The sequence below is a fragment of the Equus przewalskii genome, chromosome 17 (assembly GCF_037783145.1).
Source record: "Equus przewalskii isolate Varuska chromosome 17, EquPr2, whole genome shotgun sequence".
NCBI lineage: Eukaryota > Metazoa > Chordata > Mammalia > Perissodactyla > Equidae > Equus > Equus przewalskii.
In genome coordinates, this window is record NC_091847.1 from 76,219,630 (window position 1) to 76,236,753 (window position 17,124).

A 17,124-nucleotide genomic window follows, 5' to 3' on the forward strand; every position below is an offset into this window, starting at 1 on the left:
TTACAACTTTTAGAGACATGGGGAGAAGGGGAGAAGCTGAGAAAAAGTAGGAACAGTTTGGGAGAACCAAACTCTTGAGAAAGATTTTCAAGCAAGATAGGCCTGTTTAGAGGGTAGCTTTCCAGACCAAAAATATTCTTCCTAATGTGGCCCAAAATGTTACAGTTTCACTTCATTCTACTATTAAAATCTCACTAGTAGTAGATTCACTTTGAATTCAGAAGAATTCTCTCAGAAGGCTGATACTTCTGTGCAGATAATAGTCACCCACATGTTAGTAAAAATTTACTTAATCACATGGCTGTCCTCTTGCAACTCACCTGAGAACAGCTGCTCTGAGGGACTGAAAATTCTGATGGGGTGGAAACAGAGGTGGGTAATTCCAGGCTAAGTAGAGTTTCAAAGATTGAAACAAGCCTGACTGGTGGCGTGCCCTGGAGGGCGTGGATGAACAGAGGATATTAGCTATATGGGGAGGAGGCACAAGAAGGAGAAAAGCACAGACAGGGAGATGTTAGAGTACCGGAGACAGATGGGGACCATTTCAGAATTGCCCCCCGGCGAGCTCTATGGCCAGGAAAGAGAAGGAAAACTTCTATTCCTTCTCATCTCTCCTGCTAGTAACTGAAAGACCCAAGGCTAATGCAAATCTCTTTGTTATTTCCCAGCTTTGAACGTACTGTTCCCTCTGCCTGGAGCGTAATTCCTCATCTCCTGTTCCCTGACATTTTTTTAATTGTGATAAAACACACACAACATAAAATTTGCCCTCTTAACCATTTTTAAGTGTACAGTTCAGTAGATTTACATTGTGACGCCACCAGTCTCCAGAACTCTTTTCATCTTGCAAAACTATGACTCTATAGCAATTAAATAACAACTCCCCCTCCCAGTGGGCCTGCCCGTAGAAGCACAGAGTATCTCTTTCAGGGCTTAGAATATAGGAAGCTGATTTGTTCCCTTGATTTGCTCAATGATCTTAACAAAACATTCTTACATCTCTTTGTGCTCAACATTCCCCATTTGTTTTTAAGAAAATGGATATAACACTACTCGGAAAGTATCTGATACTCCCTGGAATTGAGTTCAAAGAGCGATTTAAAACGTCTATTCATTGCAGTCACCTATAGAGCTTCCACAGCTTTTTGTTTTCTTTTGGGTCATTTGGTTTTAATGAATATTTTCAGGAAAAAATGAGAGGATTCTAAAAAATTATATAAATGCTGGACTTTGGGTATTTGTGGACTTGAAGTTCAGTTTCATCTATTTACAAATGACTTCTGAAGTCAGGGACACATACACGTGGTCATTTTATAGAGGCGCGACGTCAAATCATAGACATCACAAGGCCAGAAGACAGCAAACCATCACTAAGCTGGTGGGGGCACCTAGCCCACCGCCGAGCGCCCACATCTCAGTGTCGTGGTCTATATTTATTGTAACATCTGCAATAGCTCTTGCGAAGTTGTTTTTTAAAAAGAACAACATTGATTTTTTTTTTATATATATATAAATATTTTTTAATGGCCCTAAAAAGAAAGCCAACTGCTAGGGCTGGTGATGGAAGTAAGAGAAAGTGAAGTGGTCTCACAATTTGATGATTCTCTGCCAAAAAAAATAGTTTTATAAATCACTCTAATCCTTTATTTATAGACTCATTAAGAGTCTGAAGAACTCTCCCTCTTTCTTCGTTTCTACTTTGGTTTTATTGGGGATATGATATACACTAGGGGTACCCACAAATCTAAGGATTCTGGGAATTCTCAGGACGCATCCCTCCCAGTAGCCAGCATCTGCCGTTCACTTAGCGTACGTATGACACACACGAGGAATCAGGGCCTTGCTCAGGCAGGGAAGTAGTGTTCAACACAATGCAATTTAAGGCTGGTATGAATTTTAAGATGTCAGTATGTGTATCAGGTATGTTTCTCAACCTATAACAAAGTTTAGAATATTAATTTTTCTTCTGTCAGAGTGATCGAAAAATTATAACTTTCATTAACTAGTAATCCATAAATACTCTTTTCTTTTTCATCACCCTTCAGACATTTGGCCTAGCTTCTCATCAAAAAGACCATAAAGAAGCATGAGGCTTTTCCTAAGGACTTTTTTTCCTCCTAGTTTCTCTCTTGCTTCTTTCACACATCTCCCTGTGGTCTAGGAATTTTCATCTGCTGTTGTCTTAGTTCTCTATAATTCCTCATGTGGAAATTAAAGAAGACAACAGCATCAGAACATGTCCAATAGAAAGAATTAGTGAATCTGTTTTACAAAGCACATAAAGATTGCTCATTCACTCATTCATTCAATAAAAACTAATTGACTATCTACTAATGCCAAATACTGTTAGGTACAAGAATACAGTTGAGAGACAAAGTCCATGCCTTGAAGTGGTCTCCAGTCGTGGAGTGCACTGAGAGCCACGGAGGAGCACAGGCTAATGCGGCCTGGAGGGTAGGAAGGCTTTTGGAAAGAGAGGACCCTTAAACTGAATTTCTAAGGATATATGTAGGAACTAGCCACGTGGAGAAGAGGAAAGGGTGCTCCAGAGAGAGAGACCATATGAGGGTCAGAGAACATGTCGACATGGGAGAAATGTAAGCAGCTTGTAATGACTGGCGCCCAGGGCACACAGAGGGGAGGGAGTGGTGAGAAACGCTGCTGGTGGTGTAGACAGGAGTGAGACCATGAAGGGCCATGGGTAGCAACTAAGGAATTTATCCCAAAGGCTGTGAGATCCTGTTTATGCAGGAATTGATATAACCAGATCTTTGTTTTAGAGAAATGACTCTCCCAGCCATGTAGACAATGGATTGAAGCAGGTAAGACTAGAGGCTGGGAGACCAGATGTCTATACTTGTTTGCGAGCAAGTAACCAAGGACAATATTTCCTGTAGGATTAAGACCACCACACGAATTGAATGGGTTGGCCGCTTTGTACGTAGCTCCACCTTCAGCCTCTTTTTTGAATGCCCTCCTTCCACCACAGGTGTCCGTATTAATCCTATAATGTATCTCGATTGGAGGCTTTCTCACGTAGTGGATATTTTGTTGCTACACAACTTGAATTTAAATTTCATCATCTGGTTGTCTCCCATTTTGGGCTTGGTAAACTGCCATGTACCTTTGGACCTCTCCATAAGAAATAATTTATGAGCTTTTGAGAGAAGTTGGTGTTCCCAAAACTAAAGCCAGACCCTTGAGACTGTGCTAACCTTGGTCAAAGAAGATATAAGCAAGGGAAAGAACTGCTATTCCAAACTGGAAGAAAAACATTGCCCTTGCATTTAGTAGGCATTTCCATATTTAAATTCAGACTGACTCGTATCTTCTCGATCCGCCTACTTGCCTCCTTTAATAGAGCTCCCTGGGGTGTGTCTTGAGCCTGGAGACTTTCTCAGGTTTGAGCAGCTGTTTGACATGCCCATTTCACCCTCCTCCTCCTCTTCCAGGAAGATTTAAAGGGAAAATGTATAGCATAAACAAGGTCTTAAGTCTTGTCTTGAGAATTTGATACTGGCAACACCAAGAGGCCATCTTGGGTCTTGGTCTCCTGCATTAAACAAGCAGACTTGAGATTTATTATAACACATCAAACACTCTATAGGTCATAAGCATCTTGAGCCATATCACATAAAATAAAGTATTTTTAGAAATCATTCTTAAGGAAAGGTCAGCAGGGCTATGTAAAGGGACCAGAATTATCCTTCCTTTTATGGTTTAGTTTATACTGGGAAAAATTTTTTTTTTTTTGCTAATCTGGAGTTTGCCATTGCATTTTCCATTTTTGACCAAAAATACAAAACCATGAAGTCGCAAAGGCTGACTTTCAGGCCTCCTCCCATTGGTTTCCGCCAGGGCCAGTGAGTCCACGTGCAAAGGCAAAGACGCCTTCTGAGATCTGTCTGGCACTGGGCACATCCGCAGTGGAGTTCCGTCTCTGTTCTGACGCCAGATGGGGCCCAGCAGAGCATCGCATGCTAAGGAAAATAAGAATTCTGAAACAATGACAATAAATATGACTATGATTCATTTTTACTTAAAACAATCAACAACAACTTGGGAATTAATCATCAACATAGGTTTAAACAGAAGGAAACTTTGAGGTCCCAGATGCCATGCTAGAATCAGATGCTCTTTCCTGCTTTTCAAGTTTTGAGTGTTTGGTGAAGGATCCCATGCTTTGAAGAAGGCAGAGGAGGTTTGGGACGAGACCCCGTCCAGGGAGGGTCATCTGTGAAGCTGCCTGGTTATCTGGTAGGAAGGCTATCTCCTCGCTAAAAGCCTGTGCTTAGATTAATGCTAGCGTTTGAAAATCTGCTCTGGCCTGATGGTGGGCAGCCAGGGAAGGAATGTGTTTTCTGTTTATCTCTTTAGTGGCAGAAATGTTCATTATAGAAAGACTCTGAGCTCCTGGGTTCAGGCGGGCCGGGAAGTGCTGTCTGTAGCCTGTGAGTGTACACAACAGCTCCAGAGCGGTGAAAAAGAACCGGCCCATGTTCACAGCCAGTTGCCTGCGTTGGTCGAGGGCTTAATCAGTTTCTCCAGCTTGATAACAGGGGTAGAGCCTGCCGCACTGTTTGGAGAGGACGTTTGACCACCCCCATTGCTTTATCTCCCAGGAATGCAGCTCGAGTCGTGTCTCCTCCTTGACAGCTCGGACCTCAGTAAATTACCAGGGTCTTGACCCAAGAGATGGAGAAGTCCTAAGCGATTTTTCAGTCTCCTATCTAAAAATGTGTTTACATTTCTTGAACTCTGGCTGACTGATTCATTCTCTTGGTGTTGCAAGAACTTTCCTTATGCCTTAGAAATTTATAAGTTTAATTTCTAAGAGACCCAGGGTTCCTTCCAAGCCACAGTGAAGTGAACCTCATCGCAACGCAATTCTGTTGGGCCGGGTTTGTCCAGAGGATGGATCGTGGCCAAGCAGCTGCGATGTGGCAAGCTCAAGTGGGGCTAACAGGAGGCCGTGGGACGTGGAGGGAGGAGGACGAGATGCTGAGTCGGGAGATCTGGGTTCAGGTTCTGTTTTGTGCTATTTCAAGGTATGGCCTTGAGCCAATCACACAAAACCATTCTGTGAGCCTCAGTTTCCCCAGCTGTTGTAAATAAGAAATGTTTTAAATCTGGGCCATTTTCAAATAAGACAGGACAGCTGAGAAACAACGGAAAAGGAAAGGTCAGCCCACAAGGAATGAGGAGAGGCTTTGGGTCAGAGAGACAAAGATGCAGAGCCACATATGGCCATAGACTCCTAAAAGGGCCACTTATGAGCAGCAAGTACTGTGGAAAGAAATTTTTGTTGGACACTGGTCCCACACGAGAGACTGACATCCTTGTCAGAGGGGCCATGTGCTTAGCTAAATCTGTTCCTCAAATAAACATTCCTTTATAAACATTAAATTTACTTTCTTAGGGGAAACAAAGAAAGACAAAATACATCTATCCTTTTGCAGCTTGGGGTTTTCAAGTCAGGCAGTCTTGGGATCGAATCGTTCCTCAAAATCTCCCTAGTCGTACACCCTTGGGCGGGTCACTTCGCGGTGTGCACCTTGGCTTGCACACTTGTTACAGCGGTGGTAACATAGCAGTGGAGAGGAGTCACGGATCACAGGCTGACCCCGCTGGGGTCAGTGTGGCCCTGCTTCCTGGGGATCTGAATTCCCTTGGTCCCCTCCCACCAGCACCACTGTGACCTTTGCCCTTGTTTGCATGGTGTCTTCACGTCTCCTGTTGCCCCCCTCACCCCCCCACTACGAGGAAAAAGGGAAGTCTCTGATCTCTACCTGGAAGGTTGCAGAAGCATTTTCCTACTTCAGTAAAGTACAATCATGCAAAATTTATATTCAACAGCATCAGCAGATTTTTTCCATCAATATTTCCTTTTTAATTTCAGCTTTATGTGAATTTTGGTAGCACAAAGAATTTACTTTTGTTCTTTTCAAGAGAAACCAAAACAAAAAAATTAAAACTTGCATATCAGCTTTTAACACTATGTTTAACATGGAGTTTAGACTGTGCCTATAGAGGCTGTGGGTATTATTTGGTGAGTAAATATGGATGCCATGGTGTGGGGGGAGGGGGGGTGTTTATAATCTTACACATGTGAACTAGCTGTATATGTATATGGTATATGTAAAAATTCATGAGACCCAGATCTGACAACCTTGATCCTTTTCTCTATGATTTTCACCATAGCAAACACTGAATCTGGAACCGATCGTCACACGAATCTTAATGAAACCTCACCATTGACCCAAAAGCCAGAGAAGCAGGTACAGTATTGGCTCTGAATGAGCGTGAGACTGGGAGTTAGGACATTTGGGTTCTTGTCCCAGCTTGCTGTGTGACCCTGGGTGAGATTCTTCACCTCTCTGGGCCTCATTTGCCTCATCAATAAAATGAGACAAGTGGACTATAAAATCACAGGGGTTCCTTAACTCATAGACTTGGAATGTCTTAACTCAACTTGGACTGTTTTGTCTGGCTCTTCCTGTGTGTGAATAAGCTGAATAGGCCTTTCCCTGCCTTCTGCGAAGTCAAAAAGGGGAAACGCGGGGAGGTGTCCACCATCGAGGCAGACTTCGTGCCAATGGGCACATTTTTCCACCCCAATTCTCATTCCTAATGGGGAGAAAAAATAGCAATCAAGAAAAAAATGAAAGGATACCACGAAGAAAGGAGAGAAAGCTTCATCTGGCTGGATTAGGAGTATCTGTTCGTGGTTTGAGGACATGTGTTCACAAATGTTTATAGGTTTGCTGCTTCTTTGGAAGCTCTGAGGCTGCTTCTGTCTTCAGACTGTCTCTAGAGAGACGACTGGGGGGCTTTCTAGAGCTGCACGTGGGGGTCTCAGGGAGCCCGAGGCTCTGGGGTCTCTCCCGCTGGGCCGCAGCCGGGGGTCAGAGCGGGAGGGGGCCAGGAGCTCTAGTGCCTCTTATCTCACTTCCTGCCGCACCTGGCTGTCTCCTCTTCCCTTGAACTCCTTAAACCCGATAATAATAAAAGCCGTTTCTTTCCCCCTGTGGGTCTGGGGTCCGCGGAAGCCCTGGCCCTCGCGTCGGAGCCCAGCCGGTCCGGCCGCGCCGGGCACAGCAGCTGAGCCCACCCTTCCCGCTCCGAGGAACCACAGCGCCCACCCGGCACTGCCGTTACGGCCCCCTGTGAAGACACCCCTAACGAGGGACCTAGACGCTTTTCTTTTTCAGGAGGGTCTGAGACTAAGGAAAATGCAATACGCTCTATTTTGATAATTCCACGGCTCCGAATGCCTTGCAGATGCCCCCCACCCTCTGAACACACCCCAAATCCACACAGCCCTGAACACGCCCCAAATCCACACAGCCCCGCGCCTGTGCCTCAGACCGACCACCACCTGCAGCCTGTGGCTCAGGCGCGTCAGATTGAGGCCCAGACTGGAGATGACCCTGGCAGTCAGCAGGAGGACACCGGACCCGGGGTCTTAAACCCTGATCCCCGTTCCCGGAGGGGCGGCAGACCCTCCCACCGGAACCCCATGTGCCCGCCTTTGTGAACGGAGGGGGCTCCCACCGCAACCGGTGGTTCGTTCAAGCCACAGGAGCCTTATTTCCTATAAGGAGCCCCCAAAAGGAAAGCCATTTGAGGAAAAGTCTAGGGAGCCCCGCCAGCCCCCAAACACAGAGAACAGGGGATAGGGAGGGGAGGGTCTGCCTTGCCCCCCCAACCCCCCCCCCCCCCCCCGCCTGGTACTTCTTGAGGCTAAAGGCCCTTTATTAGATTAATCACTGACTTCAATTGTAACTACTTCCTCAACCTACTGCGTGTAAATGACTAATTTCATGTTTACTGTAAAGCACCTGGAAAGGATTTAGAAACAAATTTCTGCCCAGCAGATTTCAGTTACGACCCTGATGGGCCGCTGGCGAACCCCGCGGATTCCCTGCACTGTCGCCTCGCCCCTCTGAGCGGGCTAGGATGTCACACAAGTCCATCTTTATTAGCATTAGCAGTTCTGCTCCTCGCTCCTTCCCATTAATCCCCGCTGACTCCCCACTCCCTCCGCTCATTGGGGTCTGACCATATTGGGAGTTCAGTCGCACAAAATACTTTTACTTTTTTATCACTGTGCTAGCTGCGAGGGAAAAAAGACCCAAAGGTGGAATCTTTTGGCATCACCGTGGTTTAACGAGAAGTCACAGACCTAGATTTGGGAAGTTTCTGATGGGTGGGTGAGAGAGAAAGCCGCAGGAGCTTTGCAGCCGAGACACGGTTCGCGGGTTCGCGGGTTCGCGGCTCCGGGGCCGCCCCGGGCGCCCCCTCCCTGTCGGCCCCAGCACCGCCGCCGCGCGTGTCCGAGGGAGGCCCGGGTCCGCGCGGATGGTTGGGGCTCCCGCCCCCAGCACACAGGACTAGCTCCGGGGACACCCCTTCCACACCCAGCCGAGGATCAGGGCCTCGGCGGTGAACCCATAAACAGAAATGAGAGGAGCAATTGACATCAGCGGCTTCCTAGCAGCCGGAGAGGGGTTAGGTGGGGAAAGAGCGGGAAGAAAGCTACAAGGGGAAATGTGGAGATGAAAAGAGCAGTGAAAAAAGAGAAAGGAGACAAGCAGACATGTTTCAACTCCGAGCTCCCATTTCCTCTTTCAAATGAACTGCCTCCCCACTGTGAACAGAATCAAGTATTTATGAAGGCATTTTTTGCATATTAATAGCGGCTTATGGAGCATTGCCAGTTCTGAAGTCCTAAAGGTATCGTGCCCTTCTTTTAATGCAGGTCCTTCAAACTCCTGGCAGAATTGAGTATTCTCCTTCACATTTATTTTCCTCTCTGCCTGTGGCTCCTCCTAAGGCCTTTCATTTGATTACGGGAAATTAGATCCTGGGGTACTGTCAGGGACGAATACTGCTCTCACCTCGGTGGCCCACGTCAATAGCCAGAAGGTTCTCCTCTTCCCCGAGGCCTCTCTGTGCAGAGGCCGCAGGTGGAGTCAGGTGACCAGCACCTAAAAGGAGTAGTAATATTGTAACTGAAAATTCTAGCAGGAAACGTTAACACATCTATGCTGTGGAGGGAGAAAGTAAAACTTTATAATAATTGCATCAACTACAACAGCATTACTATCTATACTCGGTCAAGATCACATTCGATTTTAAAAGAAAAATATTGAGAACCAGTTAGAAAAATAAGCAAAAGACATAAACAATTCATATCGAAAATAATAGTAATAGAAAACGAGTATGGAAAAATATTCATCCTGAGTAGCAATTTAAATGCAAATTGAGGCAAACTGGTGGTCCCATTTTATATCTGACAGGTGTGCCTCCTCTCACTTTTTTTAATGGCAACACCTAGTACTGCCGAGGTTTTGGTAAAACACACTCTTGGTGGTTTGTAATCTGGTTCAACCCACTTGTAAAGACAAATGGCAATTTGACTCGTGAAACGTGAACAAATATTCAGACCCATTGATTCAGTATTTCTGACTTCCGGGAATTTATCCTAAGAAAATAATTCAGCAGAAAAAAGTGAGTGGAGATGTCCATTGCAGCATTTTCTGTAATAGAGAAAAATTGGAAACAGCCTAATAGTCCGACCTCAGAGAAATGATTGTGACACGTCCCTCTCGGTGAGGGGTTAATTCAGGCATTAAAAGATGATGCTTCTTCAGACTGGAAACTGGTGGGATGCTAATGGCTGAATGCAGGGTTCTCACCCTCATCAGCACCGACATTCGGGGCCGGCTAGTCTCGGTTGTAGGGCGGGAGGCTGTGGAGCAGCTTCCCTGGCCTCTACCCCCAATTGCCAGGAGCACAACCGCCCCCTAGTTGTGACAATCGAGAATGTCTCCAGACCTTGCCACGTATCCCCTGGAGGGTGAAATCCCTTCCAGCTGAGAACCACCAATTTAATTTTAAAAGTGGAAATCAAAGTGGTGTCAACTATGACTACAACTATGTGAAAAAATAAGGAAAAGAGTTGCAAATAATGCATGTAAAAAAGTGCAGTCATGTTAACTTGAAATTAGGGTGTGTTGGATTGAGTTTTTTGTTTTTATTGTCTTCCTGATTTTTCATTGCTTTTCACTTTTTTCAAAATTCTCCCTGTAAGAAGGAAAATGGATCATGAGGATACCTGGTTTTATTCAAGTCTGGCTTATAGCCATCCAGGATCACAGCAAACAAGCATACAGCAAGCTAAACCAGGGTCAACACCGTAGTGCCATTATTTTGTAACTACTGTTAGTTGAAATTATTTAATATTAATTAGGTTTTTATTAGATCAATTTTTGGATAGGGCTATCAGAATTCTCTTTTTAAGGACCTCAACTCCTTTTCAGCATTTTATCCCTCTGATCCTAGACTTTGGGGGACAATGAATTCGCCTCTTTTTCTGAAAAGTCTGGATCTCAAAGTATGAAAACTCTTGTCCATCAGACCCATCTAGGTAAGCTTGGGCCAGGAGGCGCCCGGCGCCCACTGGCTTATAGAGCTGTCAGGGCAGAGAGGTTGTCAGGAAGGAGGATCAAAGTACAAGCTCAGACTTTAATTAGATTTCCCAAGAATCGTTGTATCTGTGTAAAATGAGAGAGAAACCATCTTGCTGGTTTTCACATTGTCAGTTGGCTCCCTTTGTTAGGAAGAGCAAACATCCTTTCTCCCTCGCTTTGTCCTGGGGTTTGTCTTGTTGCTTTGTGGGGATTAGAACTTTGGTAGGGTCCTAAAAATCCTGTAACACCGGAATTATGTCCCTTTTTCCTATTTCACAAAGCCACTTCTATTTCCACCTGTACTGTCTCTTGAGTTCAGATTTCATGAGTTTACAACAGTATAAATTCATAGTTGGTCTTACGTGTCCTAAATTTACCTCTTTTGGATTCACGGAGTGGCCTGCAACTCTAGCACACACAGATTTAGGTGGAATAAACCTGTGTTCACCCCATCTGCTTCCTTGGTGGTTTCACAGACGGTGCTCATGACTCCTTTCAGGACGAAAAAACACCTACAGACACACTAAGTTTTTGTAGAGGGTACAAAGGTACCCTTTTGTTTCAGTGTCCTTCTGAGCCATGCCCTGCCTTCTGGTGAACTTTTTGGCTGTTATCTAAAACAACAAGCTACTAATCTTTAAAGACATTTTTTTTTCTTATTCTGCTTTATTCACTTTTGTACCCCTTGTGTTTAGCACAGTTCCTGGCACGCGGTAGCTACTCAGAAAAATAATTGACAAATAAATCTTTTGTTGACATCAAGGTCTACGTCCCGGGTGGACGTCCTCAATCCTCTATGCAGGATTTGGAGATTGTACTTGTGATATTTCCAGTGATAACGATACAGAAGTTCAGATGACATCTCTCTTCCGACCTCCAGTACTTCCTGCTGTCGGTGGCTGCAATCTCGTATGTCACTCTCTGGAAAAGCTTTGGGTTCTGTGCAGAATGGAGATGTCACTAGGTGTCCTTCTTGGAGATCTTTTGGAGGCTTATCAGGAAGATTGGACCAACAGGGATCCCAGGTGAATAGCCGTCTAGAGAAGCAGCTGCGCCCGCCACCTGCGTTCCTTCTCTCTAAGGCAGGCACAGCGCTCCCCCAGGTCCAGGCTAGGTCCCGCTCCCTCCTCACTCCCCTCCCTCCTCCTCTCTGTCTGGTTTTGTAAACAGCTTTGGTTGTGGAACTTGATTCAAAGTCTTTTTGAAGATCTAAGCAAACTTCATCTTCTGGTTCAACATTCCCCACAGGATTACTTTGTCAGCCCCAAAACTCCATTGACAATTTAAGGATAATTTACTGAGGGGGTTTGTTTTTAATTACAAAATCGAGGTTTTCATTTGTTGAATTTTCTCTGCGACAACCATTGATTCCAGTAGGTCTGTATTTATTGGTCTGTTGGCTGCTGGTTCCAGCCAGACGCATGATATGTGCCTAGTTAATTTCTTTTTCTTTTTTATTTTTATTATGGAAAATTTCAAACACATGCAAAAGTACAGAGACTAGTATAATGAACCTCCATGGACCTATCATAAGCTTGGACAACTACCTCCCCATCACCTGGAGAGAGTCTTTTTAAATAGTGATATCAGCCAGCCGATGGTTTTGAGGTTTTTTATGGGTGGGTTTAGGATATCTCCCTTGATCCTTACAACATCCTTATCAGATAGGTATTGTCCTCATTTTACAGATGAGGAAACAGATGTCAAGACAGACAGGGCTCCGTTCCACACGTGACCTGCACTTGCAAAGGGGCCAGCTGGTTAGGGAAGTCCACAAAGTTGCATTGAGATCCCAGCTTCTTCCATACTGGCTGTGTGGCTTCAGGCCGGTTATTTAACCTCTCTGAGGCTCAATGTCCTCATCTGTAAGAGATAATTATTTGTTTCCCTCGTGGGGTCATGACAAGGATTAGATGAAACAACATATGGAAAGGGATTAGCACAATGCTTGTCGCTAGGCAATCCCACTAAATTATCATAGTGATCATTGTTCTCTGCCTGAGAGCCTTTATAAAACAGAACTTGGGGCTGTATACAGTCTAAGGGTCCAGACATGGAAAAGGAGAAGCTTGAAAAGCAGAAACAACTCAAAGGACTGTGAGCCAATCTCCCTGCCGTTCTCCCTCCCCCACCCTACTCGCCCCAACACCCAAACTCAGACACCCCCAAAGGTCCGCCATGTGTCTGGAGTTGTGTTCCACTGCCTGCGATTCCACCAGTCACAGATTCCTTTGGGTTTCTCACATCTCGTCCTGGATTTTTTAAATTGTTTTCCACCCTGGACCTAAGGGAGCACAGCGGAAGGCCTGGGGGAGGGGGAGGCAGGGAATGGTGGAGCCAGGAGCACTGTATCCAGCAGGCGCCAACCCACGCTGCTGCCCAGGGAGAGGTCAGAGGACAGGTGGGCCCAGTCGAGGGGACGGGGGCAGGGAAGGGGGGTGTCTTTCCTTCTCTTCTTCCAGCCCTCGGCTGGCCCAGAGTTGCCAGGCCTAGTTCAGCTCCTTGTCCAGCTAAATTACACGTTAGACAGGCCGTTATGGACCCGCGTGGGAATCAAAGCACCGTGGGTAACATTTCTTTTTCTAGTGAAAATCAACTGATTTAAAATGGCCTTTTTCACAAGAAAATCAGTTTGCAAGTTGAGACTCTCCATCTCTCGGTTGGTTGTCAGATTGGAAAAGTCACAACAGACCCAACATGACCGGGAAGTCACACAGTTCGGGTTAAAGTTTGGGGTTGGAAGGAGCGAGGGGCTCGTTCAGATTCCCACCCTGCAGCCCAGCACCTCCCATCTGCCCGTCTAAAGTCGGTGCGTCATCTGTCAAACACAGGCGCGCCCCAGCCAAGACAGCCGGACGCCCCCTCACAGGAGAAGCTAGTTTCTACCTCCCCTGGGGCAGAAGAGATCACTATTTTGGCTTAAAACTTTTCTCCCCCAGCTCCTGCTAAGCCACATAAACAATGATTCTGTTGTGTCAACCAGAACACTTAATTAAACTGAGGGCAATATCAATTAGAACTCCAGGGGGAGATTCACACCCAGATAGCAGACGCCCTGAGTCAAAGTGCCTGGGTTTCGCTCAACTCCCTGAGGAGAGCAGTGAGGTGGGGAAACTGAGACACAGAACGCTCAACGACGTGGAGAAAGTCCCTCGTAAGAGCCAAGACTGGAGATTGCAGCGTTTCTCTTCCTAGTCTAATGTTTGCTAGCTGCACACTCAGGAGGATGGAAAATGTCCTTCCAGACAGTTGAGGCATAAAAAAGTGGATGGAGACCAAAAATTCATGACAGGAGGGGAACAAGAAAGCTCTTCTCTGGCTTCTAACCAAACTGTATCTCCACAATGCCTCTTGTAGAGCCCTCCTAAAACTGTCCACTCAGCCCCAAATTGCCTTTAGAACATGAAAAGTGGACCAGGACGTCAGGCAGCCAAGATGAACCCAGGTGATGGGCACTCAGATCCCAGCAGACCTGTGGTGGGTGGAACCACGCTGTGGTTTGGGGTCCCTTCTGTTCCTCAGGAGGCTGTGCAGGCAGCCGGGGTTGCTGAATTGAGATCCTGGTGCTCCATCTGGTCTTCTGAAGACTTGAGGTCTTCTGCTCCCCCAGGTCAAGGAAACCTAGACCCACACAAGGTCTCAGAATGGGACTGGGGGCGGCTGGGGAGGCTGGCCTTGCACAGGCTGGGTCCCCTCCAAGTTAGCCCAAGTTGACTGTGTGTACAAAGACCCTCCCACTCAGATCCTTCCAGGCAGCCCAGCCCCAGGGAGCCCAGCAGAGTTCCAAGCCCTGCTCAGCCCCACGTGTGCGCCCATTCCTGCTACCCACTTTTAGTCCCCCGGGCTGCCATGGACGAGAAATAACAGGGCCTGAGAAGGCCGAGCACAGGGAAATTCGCCAGGCCCTTCAGCTTGTAGCTCCCGGCAAGGGTGGCCCTTTCCAGAACTTGGTCCCCACCCAGCCAACAGGGTGCATGGTGAGGGGGATGCTCAGAATCCCAGCCCTCCCCCCCCCCCACCTCGAGTGACTAAATCCCTCAGATCCAGCCACCCACATCTGGATTCGGAGGCCCCCAATCCAGGGAAGCGGAGGGACAGACTCTCAGCCAAGGAGGGGGCCTGGTGGTCCACAGGAGAGACTGATTCTTTTCCTTTTGTTTGCTCACAGGAGGGGACAAACGCCCTGTGTGCACAGAGGTTTGATGTGACAACTTGATAGACCTCATGAGGGTTTCAGCAAAGGCCCCCGGACCCCTCTCTCCAGGCATTAAGATAATGGGGGGGCATGGGCCCCAGCACATTTCAGATCTTGGCTACAAAGACCCTCCTTCCTTCTGTTTTCTTCCTCCAGCTCAGCTTGCCCACAGGTTCCCAGAGACTCTTGGCAGCTCGCTCTGGGGCAGAATGAAGCTGTGAGCTGCGTGGGAGGCAGTCAGACAGCGAAAGTGTTGCAGCCTTCTTAATGAGGGACAATAGCCCTTCTGGAGCCACTCAGCCGCAGCTACGGAGACGGGAGCCCCAATTAGAAAGGAGTGGGAGAAGCAGAGAGGAGGGCCGGGGGGCCGCAGGGCAGATTCGTATCTTGGCTGCTCTGGGGGACCCACGGGTGGAGATCTAGCTGGTTGGGTTTCGAATCTGCCTTCCTTCCAAAGGTGAGACATCACACTGACTCTAGAGCCAACCCGTGGTGGGACCCTTCAAAATACGCAAGGGGAAAGGAGGAGGAAAAATCCCTGGGGAGAAGGGTTTCTCCTTGAGTTAGTAGCTCAAGTATTATAACCCAAGAGTAAGAAAGAAAATGCTGTTTGTTTAATTTAACAGACGTCCTCTGTAAGTTTCGCTACGTTATACATGTGTGCATATGGATATTTGTACACAACCCATAGCTCTCTTTTGTTCTGGCTTCCAACTGCATCACAGTGTGTTTACAGCAAGATAATAATCCTGGATTTTCCGTGGCTCAGTCTGTCAGAGTGTAAGATTAGCTCTTGAATTCATTAACAGTCATCTCCTTTTAAATGTCAGATCACTTTTTAAATGCCAAGTACTTGCGTAACGCCTTCTGTGCAGTTCAGATCAGCTTTACCAAATTAACTCATTAATCTTTATTGTTTCATTTACTGAAGAGAAAGGCTTCCAAGTGTTTTTAGCAGAACCTGAGAACATTATAGTAGTTACAGTACAATATAGGTGAAGGAACGGGTTTGGATTTTCTGCTAAACAGTTCACCCTTGCGTCAGTTCCGTAGTCATTCCCGCTAAAGCGCGCACATGAAAGAAACAAGAAAGCTTCGGGCGGCTCTGCTTTCTTGCTTTCTTCCATTTCCCCTCCTCCCGCGCCCCCCCCCCCCCCCGTTTTCCTTCCCTTCTCTTTAACCTTGTGTTTTCTTCTCCCTTCTGCACCTTCAGAGACCTTGACTCCTGTTGACTATTTATTCTGCTGTCTCTGCTCTCAAAATAGCCCAAGCGCTGGCTGCAAGTGTCAGTTATGACGGCTCTACCACCCAGAGGACAGAAGGTGCCTCCCAGAGATGGGGATGGAGCCCGGAAGGCTGGGGCAGGACAGCCGAGAAGGCAGGAATTCTATTTTCCTTTTCAAAGAACCCCTGCCTGCTTTAACCTCCGAATAAGCAGACACAGGCTATACTGACTGCTAAAGATAGATCCTTCCAGGGCTGGCTCCTCCTTGTCACCAGCTCTCTGCTCAAATGTCACCTCCTCAGAGAGGTCTTCCCTGATCACCCAAAGGCCACTCCCAATCTCTCCCCCATCAACCTCCATCCTATCACTGTCTCATTGTCTTCATAGATTTATCACCCCCTAAAATCACCCTGCTTATTCATGTGGTTGTTTGTCTGACACATACAATATCACTCAAAAAATGTCAGTTTGATGAATAAATGAAAAACCACCCCAACACGTGGCTTTCTTTTCTGGTTTCCACTTTCTGACTTTTTCTCCTCTTATCACTACCTCCCGGAATCCTCTTTATATATTTAATCTTTTCTTTCCGCCCATCTTCCAACCCCCCTTTCCCTATCATTTATTTTTTAGAACACTTGAACATAATGAGCAAAACCAGTACTTCACATTCCAGTGGCTATAAAGCTTTACTGAAAGCATTCCTTCAAGCAGGAATTGATGGCCCTGAACATTAGGGAGATGAGCACACAGTCAAGGGAGTTGCTTTGTCCAAAGATTCATAGGTTGAGTGATTTGGAGGGACTTTTCTCAAAGCCTCTTCAATCTGAGTCCCACAGAAGGAGTTAAAGTGATTCCAGCCACTGGAACTGGTCTTGGCTATGACTTCTGTCCCCTAGCCCAACACAGATCTTCTCTTGGAGATAATGGAGAAATTTCCCTCAAATCAGTAGTGTCTGATTTCCATTATTCCGCCCAGTGATTCACGCGTGATTTGGAGAGCTAGAAAGCTTGAAATGCTTTGATTCCAGCTTGGACCAAATGCTTTCATTTGATCTCGAAATGGGGAGGGGCTGTCTCACTCCAAGACGCTAATCAAATATATGGCTGAGGTGACAAAAAATTGGATATGTATTTGTCCGGAAAAAATCTTCATCTCTAGCCACATTTCAAAACAAAGGAAAAGGGTGTGGGTGTATATCAGAATGATGGCTGCTTATGGGGAGTCA

General features: G+C 46.5%; 1 protein-coding gene across 5 annotated transcripts in view; it reads left to right on the forward strand.

Moving 5' to 3' along the window:
- KIAA2012 (KIAA2012 ortholog) overlaps positions 1-17,124 on the forward strand; it is a 108,132-nt gene that overhangs the window by 54,987 nt on the left and 36,021 nt on the right. For all 5 annotated transcript variants that reach the window (XM_070580749.1, XM_070580750.1, XM_070580751.1 and 2 more), the window contains one exon: positions 6,202-6,278. In XM_070580749.1, coding sequence (XP_070436850.1) covers positions 6,202-6,278 — 77 coding nt within the window. The remainder of the gene's footprint in view (positions 1-6,201; positions 6,279-17,124) is intronic.